Genomic DNA, 20,393 nt, shown 5'->3' with positions numbered 1-20,393 from the left:
TTAATTGATCCTTCTGGTGCTGCTTGGTAGGAAAACTTCCTAATTACTCGTATAAATAAAAAGTGCAAAATGGTGGATGTTATACAGAACACTGTTGAACGCCCAAAATTTTGCGCTTTTGTTTTTTTCTTTTTAGGTTAGAGAAAGAGTAGAGTGCATTACAGATCATGCAAGGAAACTCATTCACAGAAATTTTGGGCAGATGCTGCCTCGTTCGAAAATGACACTCAAATGACTGATGAGGTATTATAAAGAGTGTTATAGAACGACGTTTCCAAAACCTGGAAAATCATAGAAGATGACATTCGGAACATTTTGGAATAAGGAAGTTACAGTTGGAAAAATGAAATAACGTTTCTACAGCAGTAGAAGGTTTTTGACGTCCTACCACTTGGGTAGCTATCTTTCCATCCATTGACGTTGTGCTATTTCTGCAGATGGAAGATTGCAAGCGCATAACTACAGCAGTCTACCTGATCCTGGCCACAGGAATTAGTTTCCTCAGTGCTGGTCGTCCTTCAGTTGTCCCCTTTCATACAATGAAGCTATGTTCTAAACACACAGCTAATCAACAAAAGTTAAGGGTACAGTTGTCTGGTTATCTCGCTTTATGCGCTTTAGTTGAGGTCTGAATTCATGGAGGGTAATTACACATCTGGAGAGCTCGTTGATACGGATTTGTGTTAAGTGAAGGTTGCGGGAATGCCAGTGCAACTCGTCGGTTGTACGCAGGAAGTTACCCAGACTGATGACTTCTTGTATCCTATTAATTGTCAGTGTCGATCGTCGACTGAGAGAGGGGTCGTGCCAACAGATACATATTAAGCAGGTCCAAGAAGGACAAGAACCCTTCAATTTGAGGAAGACGTTACGGAACAGGTAACTGCCAATCCAAGAACAAACATACGTAAAACTGGTGCCTGCAACGCACATATACTCGTACCACCTGATGATCTGGTAGGTTTTACACGGTGTGCACCTACATCGATTCCACGGTCAACCATTTCAAACTATGGGCCAGCCTGATTTTCAGTTCTCGCACTGGTTCCTTCGTCAGTGCAGTGCTGTTCACAATTTTCCAGACCGGGTGCTGTTTACTGATGAGTCAACATTTACAAAACCTCCCGCAGTAATCACCAATGGGCTGTTAAAAATCCACGCATTACCCGCAGAAGGAGTTATAGATGAGCTTCTCAGTAACCATATGCGCCGGAATTCGTGGAGATCACCTTGCTGGATCGTTGTGAATGGCGTATGGTATTTGAACTTTCTGGAGAATGCCTACCCTGAACTCTCGGAGCACGTTCCCTTGCCATTGCAAACTAGTTTGTGGTTCTAGTACGACGGTGCCTCGTCGTGTTTTGATCATGGAGTCAGGACGTATCTCAAAGACAACTTTAGGCAGAGAGTAATTGGAAGGGGGTGGCCAGTCCCTTCGCCTGCGCCCTCTCCTGACCACGCCCCCCCCCCCCCCCCCCCACACACACACACACGCCTCGCCACCACTGCTGTTGATTTTTTTCTTCTGGGGTTATGTAAACACCTTCCGCACATTACATCAGTACGAACAGTGCGTGAGCTTACTGAGTGCATATTTACAGGATTTGATACCACCAGAGGGGAGCGTGGATTCTTACAGACAACCAGACGAAATATGGATCGCTTTGCACAGTATGTAACGAAGTCGGTGGTCCTTACATTGAACATTTTCTCTACAGTAGCGACGGCATATATTCAGTTTATAGTTTTTAATTATACTCTACTACTTTGTCAATAACAGTTTTCTAAACTACAGTGTCTGGTAGTTCATTTAGCTCAGCGAATGCGTAGAAAGTGCATAGTGTCATAGAATTTCTGGTTACAGAATATTGCTTACTGTAAAATGTTCCGAATTTCATCCTTTACAGCCCCCCAAATTTTTAAAACGTTATTCTGTAACACCTTCTACAGAAAATGGAACGAAATTAAACACTCAATGATTCTGCGAAATACTTCCATGACGCAGTCGTCTTAATTTCAAAGATCTTAAATTGTATTTACTATTCTATGGCAATGATCTTGGAGCTGCTCGGTACTTGTAGAGTCCAGTTCTACTTGTCGGACCAGATGAAGACGAATTGGACAATCATAGAAATATTTTACAGAATAACTGAGTGAAAGACTATACACTGTGGAATCTACTCAGCGTGCATTACGGCTTCTTAGCATTACTCAAGTCAAACAAAAAATTTTACTTTCTGTTAGGTAAGACCGCAATCGCATGGAATTTTAGATGCTGAATCCATATCTCACCTTATTTTTTTTCCAACGATTACAATTTTGGCACTATGTGACTTTCTTGTAAACTGGAAAATTAGGAAAGCACATGTAACTGGAAGAGAAAGTAATTTGTTTTCCTTAATAAACAGTGTATTATACCATTATTAAATAGGAATTATGTGTCCATTGACTTGTATTTCCTTTCTCTCTTCTTTTGAAAAACAGCTTTTTCTCTGATGAACTGTCTCTTATGCGTCGCAGTGAAGTGACCAACAGTAGTCTGGCGTCGTATTGGTATTCCGGTGACCACGATACCATCTTCGCATCACTTTAATCACTTCATGATACCTCTTAGAAGTGTGAATGTTTATGTTCATCAAACAGCCTAACTTTTTCTAAAACTGTCAGCATATTGGTTACAACAGAAATTTATTGAGGAGCCTTTTCATTTTCGAAGAACTTGGTAAAAATCTCCGTGAATAATTCACAAGTCTCTCTATGAATCAGTCTCCTTTGTTTATTTGAAGTTAGAATCGAAAATAGGCATCGAATTTCAGGTCCTACAGGCGTCATTCAATTTCGCTTCTGATATATGAGAAACCTTCTCGTATAGGCAGTTATGAAACATTCTCCTCCTTCATACAATGCTTTCACAAACTATTTCAGCAGGCCCAACTTAATGAGTAGAGGTGGTAATGGACTGTTTTTCAGAGCCAAAGGTTCTTGACCAAAAACAGAAGAGTCGTAGTACCATAGTAAAGGTGTGTACTAACCAGTGCAACCACTGCACCGAAATAACAACTTTATGGTATTATTAATTGAATAATACACGAAAACTATAAATTATAATTGCTAAAAACACATTTTAATGTGAATTGTAAAGCAGATTTTTTGTTATTTTAGGATCTAGGACACTAAAAACCACTAGAATAAGATACTATCTTGTGTTATTTTCATTGTTGGCCTGCGTAATTAATGACGCATGTCTACCAAAACACATATACCTTATGTCTGCATAATTACAAAAAGCATACAGTCAATGAGTATCTTTTCTTGGAGTAAGGCATAATCTGTCATGGAGCAGCATGTTCCGTAACCGTAAACATGGTCATGACATGTGTACAAAGCAGACATGTGGCGATCTATCCAAGTTAAAACTTCTAAAGTTATTGCTGAAACGTAGCTATTAGCCTCGTTTCATTATTACAATGCATGCACTTACTGGTGAGTCGCTATGCGAGAGGGTGACAGTAATGTTTTCGAGAATCCTTTGTGTGTCCACTGTGAAGGCGCTGACACCGTGAAGGAAGAGGCATGCTGTAGATGTTATGTGTCGCAGGTATTATATAATTCTGTTCTAGTGCCTGAGAAGGAAGGATGCAGATCTGGACGGGCTCTTTAGTGAAATCTAGTCACCTTTTGTGTATGGAATTGCGGGATTTCATTTTTGGTTTCATTTATAACTGGCTACTTTATTTTCGTGACTTTGTGCGAGCTATGTTTGCATAATGTTTTGCAGCAAGTTTAGTTCGATATGGAGTAGATATCTTTACAATCTGTAATGGTTTTGCCCAAGGTGGCCGCATGGGTGGGTGTATCCGTTTGATATTTACCAGTCCACTCCTGTATCAGGCCTAACGAGCGTCTTTTAAATGGATATCGGAATAAACTCCCTTTCGCAGACGATATCTGGTGCGACAGCTTGTAGATTTTATGTCACGAAGCTTTTTTGTATTATTTTGGTTCGTGTGATTTGTTTTCATTTCTGCACCACCTTACATGGTTGCTTGAAAGCGTTAATAGAGACTTATTTTTGATGTGATTTTCTTCTCTGGGACACATTGTATTTTTACATCTTGAATTTTGGAAAATAGATTCAGATGTAGTTAATGTTATTTCCTTTTCTGGTTGATGAGAGCAGAATCAGTGGCTGCTCATACTGCTGTTTGTTCAAATAAATAGATGGGTCCACACAATTGATTTTCCCAGAAAGATAGTAAAATCTCCTCCCTCGTCATTGCCATAGACAATCGTAAGATTATGGCAGGCCCTAAGTATTCTAAGAACTCTAACTTACTGTGAAGTCCTTTCTCCACTACAACCAGCCATACAGTAATCCTAATGTTTCTTTTTCTTTTTGCAATTTTCAGCTTCGTTAACGTAAGTTCAGCGAGCAGTAACTATGTAGTGGACAAACTTCTATGTGCGGTTCAGGAGTGGAATTTAGTTGAGGCTTGTGGAGGCAGCCAAAATTTTATTAGTGCTTCAAGGTCTTTGGTCTTGTATGTAAACCGGTGTATTATCATAGTCATATGTGTGCATATTTTTTAATTAATTTATGTGGTTTTGTGCTGATACATGTGATTTGCACTGTTTATTCCTACAAGAAATGAACTGTTCACAAAAAAATCAGCATCATATGTTATACGCTTTTAAACTAATTATTTCAGTCAACCTCCAGCGTGTCTACCACAAGGATAATTCAGTCATTAAATCAGCTAGCAACACAAATTATCGATGCCGCCGAAACGAATCCAGGTAGTAAAACAATGCCTTACAAATCGACGATGTTTGCCAGAATAAGCTGCCACTACTAACAACCTACAGCCTCCATTGTATCTTCTTCTCCGATTGTTTCAGCCCAGTTGCAGAAAGCTCCTTACCAAGTATTCTTCACTTCACAATTCGTTTCAGAGTGACGACAAATCTAAGTCGTTATTCATACTACTAAACTAATCCTTTCTTTTTGTCGTGACGACTGTTGTTAATTTCGTTGGCCACTGTTCGCCTTTGGTCCACGTTCCTTCGTTCCTTCTCTATGGACGCCAGTGAAAAGGAGGAAGGAACTGACAGTTACCGATGTAAGTGTTCCATTGGTGCGCACAGACTAATGGCTCCAAATGTTTACGCATTTTTAATCTCTGTGGCACAACACTGATTGTGCGTCCAGTAGTTTCATCGATGGCCGGAAGTCACGTTACGTTTGTCGGATTCCTTGTTGATTTTTGACCGGAACAATACGGTTTCCAAAGTTTAGAGGACTTTTCCTCTGAAACAGCGTGGCCTGCCTGCCTTTCGGTGTTCACACATGTTGTTGTTGTTGTGGTCGTCAGTCCTGAGACTGGTTTGATGCAGCTCTCCATGCCACTCTATCCTGTGCAAGCTTCTTCATCTCCCAGTACTTACTGCAACCTACATCCTTCTGAATCTGTTTAGTGTATTCATCTCTTGGTCTCCCTCTACGATTTTTACCGTCCACACTGCCCTCCATTCCTAAATTTGTGATCCCTTGATGCCTCAGAACATGGCCTACCAACAGGTCCCTTCTTCTTGTCAAGTTGTGCCACAAACCCCTCTTCTCCCCAATTCTATTCAATACCTCGTCATTAGTTATGTGCTCTACCCATCTAATCTTCAGCATTCTTCTGTAGCACCACATTTCGAAAGCTTCTGTTCTCTTCTTATCCAAACTATTTATCGTCCATGTTTCACTTCCATACATGGCCACACTCCATACGAATACTTTCAGAAACGACTTCCTGACACTTTCCTTGCCATTCCCAGTCTACATTTTATATCCTCTCTACTTCGACCATCATCAGTTATTTTGCTCCCCAAATAGCAAAACACCTTTACTACTTTAAGTGTCTCATTTCGTAATCTAATTCCCTCAGCATCGCCTGATTTAATTCGACTACATTCCATTATCCGAGTTTTGATTTTGTTGATGTTCATCTTATATCGTCCTTTCAAGACACTGTCCATTCCGCTCAACTGCTCTTCCAAGTCCTTTGGTGTCCCTGACAGAATTACAATGCCATCGGCGAACCTCAAAGTTTTTATTTCTTCTCCCTGGATATTAATACCTACTCCGAATTTTTCTTTTGTTTCCTTTACTGCTTGCTCAATATACAGATTGAATAACATCGGGGAGAGGCTACAACCCTGCCTCACTCCCTTTCCAACCGCTGCTTCCCTTTCATGTCCCTCGACTCTTATAACTGCCATCTGGTTTCTGTACAAATTGTAAATAGCCTTTCGTTCCCTGTATTTTACCCCTGCCACCTTCAGAATTTGAAAGAGAGTATTCCAGTCAACATTGTCAAAAGCTTTCTCTAAGTCTACGAATTCTAGAAACGTAGGTTTGCCTTTCCTTAATCTAACTTCTAAGATAAGTCGTAGTGTCAGTATTGCCTCACGTGTTCCAATATTTCTACGGAATCCAAACTGATCTTCCCCGAGGTCGGCTTCTACAAGTTTTTCCATTCGTCTGTAAAGAATTCGCGTTAGTATTTAGCAGCTGTGACTTATTAAACTGATAGTTCGGTAATTTTCACATCTGTCAACACCTGCTTTCCTTGGGATTGGAATTATTATATTCTTCTTGAAGTCTGAGTGCACATTATTGGCGATGCTCTCACAGTTTCAAATGGTTCAAATGGCTCTGAGCACTATAGGGCGTAACATCTGAGGTCATCAGTTCCCTAGAACTTATAACTACTTAAACCTAACTAACCTAAGGACATCACACACATCCATGCCCGAGGCAGAATTCGAACCTGCGACAGTAGCGGTCGCGCGGTTCCAGACTGAAGCGCCTAGAACCGCTCGGCCACAACGGCAGGCTCCTACAGCTTTATCTTGTGTCAATTCTTTGACCCTATTACAAAAAGCTACGTTGATAACCTGCAAACCACGTACAGCACGCCAGAAGTGGCTCAAAAATAAAGTATGATGATGTTGATGATGAAAATTGAGCAGTGCTTGTAGCGTGGTTACCAGTGCCCTTGCTGAACATGAATGTATTCAGTATGTGAACCGAGTAAACAGGTGAACTTCAGGTACAATGAAATATCATGATTTTTCATCTGTCGATGGTGCTCACAAGTCACAAACAAATGCACTACTTCAAAATGTTCCCATGATGCACTGTAATGAGTTCAATACGTCTCCAGCCATCGTGTAAGTTAAGGCGCAGAAATACTGTTTTCATGGTTTGACAAATGTGTTGCAAGTAAGTCTTCGAAAATACGCAATAATTATTGAAAAGGTACACTAAAGATTAATACTATGAAATTTATAAGTAAAAGAGTAGTTGGTCGTTACGTACTGCTCAGTTTTGGCTTTGAATACAGCTGATTCTGTTTTTATGTTGTTATGTCCTAGTTGGCGTGTTGCAGTATACAATACCCATGTGGGCCCATCGTGACTGCAAAGCTGGGAAAGAAGATTAAATAAGTGACTTCTGCTAATATATGAGTGTAAAAAGGGTCATCTCTACTACACAAGCAAGTAATTGTTTCACAACTTTGTTGGTATGAAGTAGATTCGCTTTAGAATCAAATTATTTAGACCGTTACTGCAGAGAATTGTAGTTTATGTACATTAAATGTGTATTTTCCCAAATTTACGTGAATATCTGCATTATTACCACGCTCTTCGATATTTCCCGTCTATTCCGTAATAACCAAGAGGGGCAACTTTTTCTGAAACGGTTTATTGCCAAATAGTTTAAGTTTATCTAAGAATGAGTTAAATTTGGATATACAACTACAGAGCAAATGGTATTCCATAATACCTAAATTTCCTCTAAATATATCCTCACAAAAAATATTGCGACGGAGCACCATAGAAATATACTAGCACGTTTTTTAAAATATGACATCATCGCTTAGGAGACCCTTGTGGGTCAGCCCTGCTGGGAAACCCAACTGCTGCAGATCTCACCAGTGTCAACACACACAATTCAGTGCTGCCTATGGTTAAAAACTGTTTTAAGTGAATGAAGTCTTTTAAATAATAATTTAAAGGGTTACGTAATTCAAAACGGAGAATAAATGTATGCATTTTTGTGTATACGCCATACACATTCAAAAACACGTCTTCACACTCATAGAAAAGTACGGTAGTGTCACCATAACATACTGTTTCGTGAAATGAAGATTAGTTACATAAAAGACATTGAAATTTTCCCCAGGTGGTTGACGCTGGATAATCACTGATGTAAAAAACAGGCGGAACAGAAACTCACTCCTTAAAAACTACTTCCTAGCAACTTGTCCTGATGTCCCTCAAACTTTGATAACCAGTGCTATGCTCATCCAAAAGTCGATTTAAATTTAGTAAGTGACTAAAAGCCAGTTAGTAAGTGACTAAAAGCCAGTTTTATCGTTTGAAGATGTGCCGTATATGACGCCTGAGTGTTGTGAGCAGACGCGGCATCTGAAGTGAGTATAGAGGTGACGTACCAACTGCCTGTCACAGACAGACGTGAGCGAACATAGCAGCATATTGTGAGTTAAGGGGGTAGTCCTCTTTGAAAATTTCGAACACACTATGCTTTTTTTGTTTCATATGTTCCAGGAGTTGTCTGCTTTACTGTACTATTCATATCATATTCGCCAGAAACTCCGTTATGGAATTACAAGGCGATTTGTGAAATAACTGCCTCCGAATACCATTGTCGACCCGGAAGCCAATTTAGCAGCATGTAATTTCAACCACGGCCTAACATTCCATTACGAAAATTATGAACGTGTTCGAACTTGAGACCGGACCAGCCTGTTACAACTTCTGCACAAAAGCGGACGAAAAGCGTATCGAGAGAACAGAGCAGCGAATTACAAAAGCTCCTAAATAGGCCTGCAGGATCACCATGGCAACGAGGTAGATGGAGGGGAACCTCCTTATGATCTGGAAGGATTGCTGTATGGTCCAGGGATCTCTGACTGCAGGTATGTTTAATTAAACTACAAAGCGTGTAACCGAAAACATTAAACGCGTTTTTCTCGAGACCGTATTTTTCAAATTGGCGGAAAACATAACCCGAGAACGGTAAATACGATTTTGATCGGAATTTGATGCCGGCATTCTAAATTGAGTTGTCTATCACCGTATGTAGCCGTTTTACGATGTCTTTAAAAGTCTAGTTTCATGCACGTTTTTGTCTCGACTTTTTCGGCGAAGAAAATGTAGTGGCTGCAAGGGGTCCTTTCATCTGGAGCAGCAGCTACAGGTGGGGGGGGGGGGGGGGGGGGTGTGGACACAAAAATGATTTTTTAAAGACAAGAGTCAAAGGAATGAAATTATATCATCAGATTCAGCATTACTTTCTATTTTACCTGAACGAAAATCACGAAAATCACCTATTTTTCACACGCTGAGAGAGGGCTAGTGATCATGATGATGGTGATGGTGATAATGATGATGATGGTAATAATGATGATGATGGCAATAATGATGATGATGAATGGAGTTTTTAGAGTGGTGGTTAATCCCTTTATCCTCACAATAAAGGAGCCAATAGGAGACAGTCACGTCAAGCACTGTGATGCTGTCAGAAGAAATTACTTAAGGAGAACAGTGAACTGAGAGGATAGGTAAAAGAAGATGTAGGACACGTAGAGGTGTAGGTAGTGCACCATTCCTCTCCTCTGCACACCAACACCAGGAGAGAATACCATAAAAAGAAAGAGAGTCATGCAATGTATTATGGGTGATAAGGACAAATATCACACAGATAGATTTCACATTAAGGGATGCAGAAGTGGAATTGCATGGTACAAAACAACAACTTCTCAAACAACTGGGTCAACAATAGAAAGACTGCTTAGGGCAAGTAGTAAAATCTTTTTTGCGATAGGAAGGTTAAAAAGACAACAGCTTGCGCTACATCAACAGACGGTATCTATTGCAATGATTCGTCAAGACCTAATCTACGCTGTACGTCGAGTGAGTCTGTATATACCTCAAGGATGTCGCGGAAGGTTAGGGTCGTTCCATAGATGTAATGACGAGGGTTCTTTAGCCGTATTATGTAGCCGTGTGTGATATTAACCGTCTTTGAAGATGGTACGGAAATCGGTGTAACACGCACGGTTTTAATCGGAAATTACACAAGCGTTCGGATTTCTGAGATCAACAGTGTCTAGGGAAAATATTCAGTACTGCAGAGTTAAGGTTCTCAAAAGCGTGGATGCTGCACAGGACTATCACAAGTGTTTGACGAACAGATATCATGTCACCCCTACGGTGAACAACATCGCCAGCGATTTAATATGCGGCGTCGCCGACCGATTTCTACTAGCTTTGCGATAATGCAAATGCACTGCGAAGTGTTCAACACAGTCTGCATTCCCATGACTTTTGACTCCTCAGAGTGAAAGTGATTTATTTTGTCATTTGTTGACAAAAGGTACGTCGTAGTTTCTCTTCTCACAATAGCTCGCCAACAATATGGATTTTCTATTTTAGTTTGAGCGGAAGTTTTCTCCTCTGTATCTTCTCTGAGTGTGAACGACAAGATGGGGCAAGTTACAGGTAGCTTTACTGTACCTCTATGTACGGTGGAGGCAAGGTTTCAGGTAAGAGGGAAGAAGAAGCCGACGTCAGAGGGCGCCACTTACCGCCTGTTGAGCGCTGGCCGGACTATGTAGGGCGACAGTTCTTCCTTCGTGGCCTCCTCGGCAGCCTCGGCGGCCGCCCGCTCTCTTGCGGTCGACGTCTGCGTTGTCGACGGCGACAGTGACGTCGTCTCGTTGTCAGGCGCGCACTGTTCCCGCTCCGGCGAGAAGTACACCTCTAAGATGGCGATGGTGGACTCCAAGTTACGGCAAGTAAGTCGCAGCTGCGTGTCGTGGCAGCCCGTTTCGTGGACCACTTCTGCAAACAGAACACACTTACTGTCAGTTCCCAGTGCCTCTTACAAATGGCTCTGAGCACTATGGGACTTAATTTCTAAGGTCATCAGTCCCCTACAACTTAGAACTACTTAAACCTAACTAACCTAAGGACATCACACACATCCATGCCCGAGGCAGGATTCGAGCCTGCGACCGTAGCGGTCACGCGGTTCCAGACTGTAGCGCCTTTAACCGCTTGGCCACACCGGCCGGCTGTCTCTTACAGGCCTGGGTAATGACTTACTTCATAATAAAAGTTCAAATGGCTCTGAGTACTATGGTACTTAACTTCTGAGGTCATCAGTCCCCTAGAACTAAGAACTACTTAAACCTAACTAACCTAAGGACATCACACTCACCCATGTCCGAGGCAGGATACGAACCTGCGACCGTAGCGGTCGCGCGGTTCCAGACTGTAACGCCTAGAACCGCTCGGCCTCTTCGGCCGGCACTTCATAATAGAACAAACTATAGAGAACATCTGAAATTTTGTGTATAAGGGCATTTACGCTTTGTGTGATATTACTATCATCCTCCACGAACTATGCCTGCTGTAGAATAATCACTGCTTAGCATGCTTTGCGACCGTTATCCATGTCTTGTGGAGTCCATACCACAGAAAACAACCGTTATCAGAAAGAAAAGCTGGAAAACAGATTGTTTACTTCTGTTGGCAACGGCACAGTTCCTTTCGCAGATCCGTACTTATTTGATTTTACTGAGTATTTAACATAATAAGTAAAGTTGTGGAAGCTACCTGACGTGCCGAAGGGGAAACAGAATCTGGTACGTATCTTGCCTTTCGTAGATGTTGCTCTTGCAGCTTCAAATGAAACCATGGATTTCACGGACAAATTTATAGGGAGGACGTGGGTACTGGCAGAACTTAAACGGTGGAAGTTGGAAGGCAGTCGTGTATTATTAGTCCTATCAAACGAGTCTCAGGACTGAAGACCACAACAACAACAACAAACAGACGCAGGTTATTTCCCAAAATGGTTAAAAGGGCTTTAAGCACTATGGCACTTAACATCTGAGGTCATCAGTCCCCTAGAACTTAGAACTACTTAAACCTAACTGACCTAAGGACATCGCACACATCCATGTCCGAAGCAGGATTCGAACGTGCGCCGTAGCACCCGCGTGGTTCCGGACTGAAGCGCTTAGAACCGCTCGGCCACAGCGGCAGGCTTTTAATTTCTCAGGAACGCTCCCCATATAACACCCTTAAGTATAGGGAAAAAGATATATGATGGCCATTTTACTTCTGTGCAAGTACACGCTGCAGTCATCTGACGCTTCAAATAACAAAACAAGAAAGTGAATTTGAAGAGCTAGAGATGTGATTGACGCTCCTAATAGCATAACTGGCAGATTTGATCAGTTTGTTTGTAGTGACATAATCCACTTTTTTGTGTGTATCATGTTTTAAATTATATTATAATGCATCCACATGAATTTCACGCTACAAAATACTATGTATTATCCTGTACAACAGGAAATACTCTTTTTTTCTGTTCGTAACAATATATCTTCCGTCACACAGCCACAATTACGATATCTCGAATAGGATGGCGTAGTGATTGAAGCATTTGGTTGACAGGTCAAATTCACACCCAGCCATTAAAATTGAGAATTTACATGGGCTTCCTGCGGCGTGTGGGCAGAAACCGGAATGGTTCTTTTGAAAAGGACACTGAGATTACAAGCCTGGATGACTCCCGGCTTTAGCCGAGGACCTTTGGCAGCAGTGAAATGAAAATTTGCGAACCTGACCAGGACAGGGTGGTGTGGGTGTTTCCTTGAAGGGTTCTGCTATGGGATCGTGGCTGAGAATCTTTCCAGCGACGAAACAGTACTCTCAAGAATTACATAGAAAAGTACTAATCTTGAGCCCAGTGGACCTACATAGTAAATGAGGTTATGAAATTGTACGTGTAGACGTCGTGAGTTCTGTGGCACGTCAGACAAGCTCAACATTTTATCTGACACTGATTTTTGTAGGCAATGATTATATAAATTGTATTATGCTACTGGTAAACGAAAACTGCTACAGTCATAAACAATAGGTCAAACAGTAGCTCAAGTGTGCGGTGGATACATACCGATGCAGACTGTAACGAAAATGGATCCAGAATATTTACAGTTTGATTATATCACTCACTCAAATAAGCCAGATCTAAATGTATTACGACGTTACATGTTTCATGACATCCGCATACGATACCCTACACCTTTAGCCATTTCCTAGGTGTATTTATGTTTAGATATGTAAACTATTTCTGTTCCAAGCTAAGCATTATTCACTCTGACTGTAACAAGCCTCCAATTAAGTGGGCGTTCATTCAAATTTGGTGTATGCTACACACACCAAGGGCACCACATAAACGAGCGGGATAATATGCTCTGGTATCATATACGACACTTGTGTGTATAAAAACATATACACTATGTGATCAAAAGTATCCGAACACCCCGAAAAACATAAGTATTTCATATCAAGTGCATTGTGCTGCCACCTACTGCCAAGTACTCTATATCGGCGACCTCAGTAGTCATTAGACATTGTGAGGGAACAGAACGGGGTGCTCCGTGATATTCATAGACTTCGAACGTGGTGAGGTGATTGGGTGTCAACTTGTGTCACATATCTGTACGCGAGATTTCCACACTCCTAAACATCCCTAGGTCCACTGTTTCCGATGTGATAGTGAAGTGGAAACGTGAAGGGACACGTACAGTACAGAAGCTTACAGGCCGACGTCGTCTGTTGACTGTCAGAGACCGCCGACAGTTGAAGAGGGTCATAATCTGTAATAGGCAAACATCTATCCAGGCCATCACGCAGGAATTCCAAACTGACAGTTAGGTGGGAGGCGAGAAAACTTGGATTTCATGGACGAGCGGCTGCTCATAAGCCACACATCACGCCAGTAAATGCCAACCGACGCCTCGCTTGGTGTAAGGAGTGTAACATTGGACGACTGAACAGTGCAAAAACGTTGTATGGAGTGACGAATCACGGTACACAATGTGGCGATCCGAGGCAGGGTGTGGGTATGGCGAATATTCGGTGAACGTCATCTGCCAGCGTGTAGTAAAATTCGGAGGTGGTGACGTTATGGTGTGGTCGTGTTTTTCATGGAGGGGGCTTGCACCCCTTGTTGTTTTGCGAGGCACTATCACAGTTCAGGCCTGCATTGATGTTTTAAGCACCTTCTTGCTTCCCACTGTTGAGGAGCAATTCGGGGATCGTGATTGCATCTTTCAACACGATCGAGCATCTGTTGATAATGCATGGCCTGTGGAGGAGTGGTTACACGACAATAACATCCCTGTAATGGACTGATCTGCACAGAGTCCTGACCCGATTCCTATAAACACCTTTGGGATGTTTTGGAACGCCGACTTCGGGCCAGGCATCACCGACTGACATCGATATCTCTTCTTAGTGCAGAACTCCATGAAGAACGGGGTTCCATTCCCCAAGAAACCTTCCAGTACTTGACTGAACGTATGCCTGCGAGAGTGGAAGCTGTCATCAAGGCTGAGGGTGAGCCAACACCCGATGGAGGACGCCACGAACTTTTAAATAATTTTCAGCCAGGTGTCCGGATACTTTTGATCACATAGTGTACATGTGTTTTTTTAAGTTGTACGTGATTGCACTATATCGTTTTTATTAATGTTTAGCGTATTAGGGAGGGTATCTTTCCTAAGAGCCGTCCAGCGAACTTTCTCTGGTATTTTGGCAGATATTTGCAATTACATTTCTGCTGTGTACCTGGAGTCATCCCAAGAATATACGACTCCTCATGTCTTTCATGTGACGCCTGTGTCGACGGAAAGTGTCAGCTTGTTTCCAGTCCCGAACAAAATGATTTTTAAAGCGGAATTTTACGTGCCCATTCGATGTAGCGGTGCCGAATTAGTACGCTTCGATGTTCATTTTGTCGATATGTATTAACAGGAACATTAAAACGCAAAGTGTACTCACTGCTCCGGTAGACACTAAGCAGCGCAGTAAGCGAGGGCCGGGGCGGTGCTGTCGCTGCTAGAATACTGGTTATTCTTAATGTTTTACTGTTCCTTTTAGCACACACCAGAAAAAAGAATATCACAATTGACTAATTTAGAGCACCCTATTGAATGGGCGTGCAAAATTAAGCTATAAAAATCATTTTGTTTGCAGCGAAAACAAACCAATGTTTTTTGTCGGCAGTGGGTGTCGCATGAAAGACGTGATGAACAGCATTTGTTTGGGCTGACTCCAACTACACATTACAAAATCGAAATCGCAAGTATCTGCCAAAACACCAGAGAAAATGTGCCTGATGCCTCTCAGAAGAAACACGCTGTACGGAAGAACGTTTAGTAAGGTTGGAAAATGACCATAATGGTGAGGTATTTTCTTCAATAAGCACAGTAACAAGAAAAATTATATAACACAAGTTGTGGACCAATTTTTCACCTGAAGCGTGCTGCAAGTTCGTAAATAATTTGTACTTCGGTGCAGCGCTAATTTTATAACAGTTGTACGTCCATTAACGGTAGCTGCCCTCTCATGTCTGCCTGTTACCCGCGGCTGCTTTCACATTCCATAATCAAATGCAACCTCACTAAAAACCTCCCACATTCTACACGTAAAGGCACGACGTGTCTCTGTCACACAGCATCTAAAGTACATCGTTGTTTTGAGTCTTCAAACTTCTCAGAATCTACACAAGACGCTTGACGCTTAAGAGCTAAAATATGACAGGCTTTTGACTGATATTAGTATAGATCTATTAATTAAACGCATTGGGAATTGTATGAGTTTTGTATCCATTACGTTGAATCGTATTGTATAGAACACATCAAACAATAAAAGCATATTCTCAAACAAAGTTCGAAAGTCAAAGAGTAAGTAGCTATTTCAAAGACTAATTATTGTCCCATATTTCGCTCTATATTCTTCAAATCAATAAATATCTTGTGTTACACTCTTTCCAAAGTAGCCTACGTTCAAAGAAATCGGTTCACCAGTTTGGTCGTAAAAGCGTAACATACAGAGTTCGCATTTATAATATTAGAAGACATGAAAGGCAATTTTAACACAAATTTGTAAGAAGTTGTGAACATAATTAACATGGTCTAGTTACCCAACGTTTTAAATGGGTAGCGCTTGTGCGCCTCGTGTTCTGCGGCAGTCTTCTGGAGCAGCTGGTGGCGAGTCGCTGTAGTTTTTGGCACAAGTTCACCTTAGTTCCTGTGCACCAAGCCAGCCGCAACCCTTCAGTGCTTTAACATTTCACAGCTGATGGAATTTTGAACAGTGCACCCAACTTTCAGATGCAATTTTTCACGACTCAAGGACTTTAATTACGCGAGGGTTATTATCATGTTTCGTGACGAAACTTCGCAGACGGTGAAGCAGCAACACTGATGAACTTAAACATTAGCGCGTAGTCCAGACTTAAATATTGATTCTGTACTCACGCTAGCTTATTTGAGTGGGGAATCTTATACGCTATTCACGAAATCTTAACTGCACTTAACTGTGCTCTTATTTCTTTAACTCTGCTCGAATGGTCTATACATATAGACTTCAAACTTAACTTCGCTACTATGTTTACTACAATTATTTATTTGCTTAACGTAAGATACCATTTATTCTCTTTCACTCTGTCATTCATTTCTTTTTCAGTATATGCCAGTTTTTTTTTACGTGTGCAATCGGTGCTTGCCTGAGAAAGCTGACACTGTTACTAGGGGATATGCTTAATGGTGGATGACCCACCCCTAACACTGCAGAAAAGGTCGTTCGCGAGCCCGGACTCCAATAAAATTCCAAAATCAGTTTGAAGAGATTGACGCTACACATCGTGAAATACTTTCTCAAAAGAGCGGTCAGCCTGCAACTGATAATTTCTTTCCCCAAATTGAAGCATGTAAGCCGTCTGTAATGAAGTCGTCATAATCTTTGCCTAGCAACGTCAACAACATTGTTTATTCGGATCGCTCCCCATAATGTTTGTAAATCTGGATTTTTTCGTTGGTAATTAAGCCATAAATTTGTGACCATAACGTTTCCTGTTTCTGCCGTGGGCGTTCAGAGAAGTCAGCGTCAGTTCTACTAAGAGTCTGCTTGCCATATGGCATGTATGGAGGACGGTAGCCGAGGCAGTAGCACGACTATAGTGACTGCAAACGGAGATGTACCGACAGGAATTTCAGCATCGAGTCAACCTGTGGATGTAGCCAAAGTACGATGAACGCAACAACAGAGCCAATCGCAGATTATCTGATGCGGCTGGATATAGCGGATATAGTAAATAACGGAAAAGCCCCAGAACACGTAAGGGCACGCAAAGAATGACAAGAAGAAAACAGATGCTCCTAATATCCCTAGCACAGTCTTTGAAAGAACAAATAGCTCTCAAAACATACCTAACGTAGAAGAAGTGTGTGTCCTACCTTTCATTATCGTAAACAATGATGAGAATTTTGTTCGTTTTGCCACTAGTACCGACAGCCTACCAAGACCATGTACATATACTGAGGTTGACCCGCATGTTTTGTTTGGAGAGCCAAAAAGTAGCAATACAGGGGACTACATGCTATGCCAGTTGGGAAACTTTCTACGCACTCTTATTCTGGAAGATAAGGATGACATACTACGCTGTGAAGTCACCAGCACTTGCAATAAGGATAATTGACATATAAAGTCCCTATTATTTGATATTTAAGCAAGGTGTAGTGAGAGGATCTCATTACCAAGTACGATGGCTGTTTAGAAGATAACAGCCGATTGGTCCTGAAATGGAAACTACAGCAAAAATCAAAAATGTTTTATTTGCAACAGTTTGCTACAACTTCCAGCTGCTTCTCTACACAGTCGCCACTCCGACTTAGACATCTGTCGTAGCATTGCACTAACTTTCCAATACGCTCGTCATAGAAGGCAGCCGCCTATGTTTTCCGTCACTTCTCTACATTTGTCTGCAGTTCGTTGTCTGTGTTAAAATGTTGTATTCTTAGCCAGCGGTTTCGGTGAGCATAGGTGAACATCAGAGGGAGCCAAGTCCGAACTGTGTGGTGGGTAATCAAACATTTTCTATCGAAAACTTTGCAGGAGCTTACTCATTGTCCCTGCAGAGTGCGGCGAAGAACTGACATGAAGGAAATGCATGACAGGTATGTCATGTGGGGTTGTATGAAATCAGGCGAAACATCGCGGCAGACACCAATACTTGGTGGGAGGCACTATTGTTTGAGGCATCTTTGTGTATTCAGTGTGTGCTCAGAACTGAAAAGTGCGATGTGATGCGATTGACAGGCATACTAGAGTCACTGAGGTGAAAGAAGTACTATACCATTGTAAGAGGTACAGAGGCGAGCACATGTGCTAGGGCTTACTCCAGTTCACTACTACCAGCACCATGTCATCATAATACACCTGTGCTTAACATAGAAATGACTGCACTGTAAACTAAGACTGATATTAAGAATTAAAATAACTGTTCCAAATTTGTTAGTTCTTGCTTCAGTATATTAATGTTAACATAGTAATGTCTGATAATGATAAAATGAATATATTAGGTAAAGTATACGACCTTAAGAAAAAATAAGTGGCGCTGAATAATAGGACTACGAAGCTAAAAATTGTTTAGAATATGCAAATGTACGTCGCAACTAAAAGTTAGAAGTCTAATCTTGATTAGAGCAATATTTTCGTCAAAACTGGTGTTTTTATGGAAAATTGAAGACACTAAATATTAGTTTTAGAAAGGTAAAAATTCGTGTGTAGCCTCAGTTTCGTGTAAAACCACTAAATACGTAACACCAATAAGTTACCTCTATTAGTTTTCAAGTTATTTGCTAAAAACCAAATTTGGAACTAAAGTGTCGTTATTCGTGGTAGATTAAATATCATTTGTATTTGTAACAGAAAGTTCTAATTACAACACTCTACATTCATGCAATAATACAGCTGTAGCAGAGGTTCAGAGGTCATGTTCTACTGTCAGTTCTGTTCTAAAAATTCTTGCCAGCAAAATTTAAATGCAGTTGACCTAAATATTTTGCAGTAAGTAAAGCAAACTTAACTCTGTTTATATAAAAATAATAATAAAAATGTAAATTTTTAAAAGAAAGAGCTATTAATTAATACATATCCCAGGAAGCGGCCACTTAGTTGCTGCTACCTGTGTCTAGAGCGGTTGCTAGCAGATGTTTTGGTTGGTGGTCTGCTGAGCCCATATATAAATACAGCCATAGAGGCAGTAATACGACCCCACCGAGATATCAATGTGTTCGCGTCAGTCAGACACCTGCTTGTTCTGTCTCTCAGATGACATAATAGCTCGGCAACCATCAAAAGTGTTTTTGGTAAAAGGAGGAAGCGAACTCGTGATTACTGTTCACCGTCCTGGATCGCTTAGATTTCACGGAAGAAACTATCTGTGGGCCGCCCCTAATGTTGACAAAAGCGCATCGCAAGTAGCGAGATTATTTTCCACTTTTAAGGCGAGAAATTAACTTTTGGTAATTAGAAGTTGGGGCGATAAACCATTTTACTTGGAATTTCCCGTAGAGGTCGCCTCTGAACTGTCAATAGTGCTGTTTTCTATAGGTATATTAGATAGAATACTAAGACTTTTATTTGGTGCGTGTGAACTTTTACATAATATACCAATCAAGTAAAATTCAAAACTTTTATTTGTAGTCATAGTTCCTGATCCCATTGAGAAAATAGCAAGTAGAAATATTTTCTTTCTGTGAGCACGGCGAGTAATGTGGACTTACAATCTGGAAATTATAATCAGTATGTTCTCCATCAATTTCTGGCTGACCACAAAAATAGTTTTCAGGCTCTTGCAAATGGTGAAGGTAGGTATAAAGCACACGCAGACTATTTAAGGCCGAGAAACTGAACTGTAAAAGTTATTGGTATAAAACAAGGAACTTAGTAGGCACTAACACGATACCGAAATGAAACGTGCCAAAACCAGTGCGAGAACACTATTAAGACTTGCTCCCGAGTGTGAAAACTAAATTGTGAATGTTAGCCACAGTAACCTATTAATTGTCCTTTCGGTTGCAATGAAGAGAGAATATTAGCACAATTGCATTATTATGGAAAGTTCTGGGTGTACAAAATTGGGCTATTTTTCATTCACTTTGCCTTGCTTCGTTTCTTTTTCTGTGTCCATCTGTATACATATATGAATTATATTTCTCGTCTTCTGAAAGATTCTCATTCTGTTAATTTTACGAAAATATGACCGTGGACTTCTTTCCCTCCATTTCAATTGTAGAAGCAGACAGCCGACTCCAGGAAACACCAGTGACTCCCAAGATGATGGAAAATGTGAAGGAAATTTTCTTGATTGGTTCTATGTCACTTTAATAAAAATGCTTAACACTGTTACTAAGTCATCTCTTATTCGGAAACACGTATGATACAAAAGA

General features: G+C 41.1%; 1 protein-coding gene across 1 annotated transcript in view; it reads right to left on the bottom strand.

The window, feature by feature from the left end:
- Positions 1-20,393, bottom strand: part of LOC124798439 — a 431,708-nt gene that overhangs the window by 313,134 nt on the left and 98,181 nt on the right. Inside the window, exon 2 of the mRNA XM_047261856.1 lies at positions 10,665-10,920. Within this exon, the coding sequence (XP_047117812.1) occupies positions 10,665-10,920 (256 nt within the window). The remainder of the gene's footprint in view (positions 1-10,664; positions 10,921-20,393) is intronic.

This window comes from Schistocerca piceifrons, chromosome 5 (assembly GCF_021461385.2).
Source record: "Schistocerca piceifrons isolate TAMUIC-IGC-003096 chromosome 5, iqSchPice1.1, whole genome shotgun sequence".
In the NCBI taxonomy this organism is placed as follows: domain Eukaryota; kingdom Metazoa; phylum Arthropoda; class Insecta; order Orthoptera; family Acrididae; genus Schistocerca; species Schistocerca piceifrons.
Note: the sequence above shows the minus strand (reverse complement) of the source record. Positions and strands in the feature narration are given on the sequence as shown.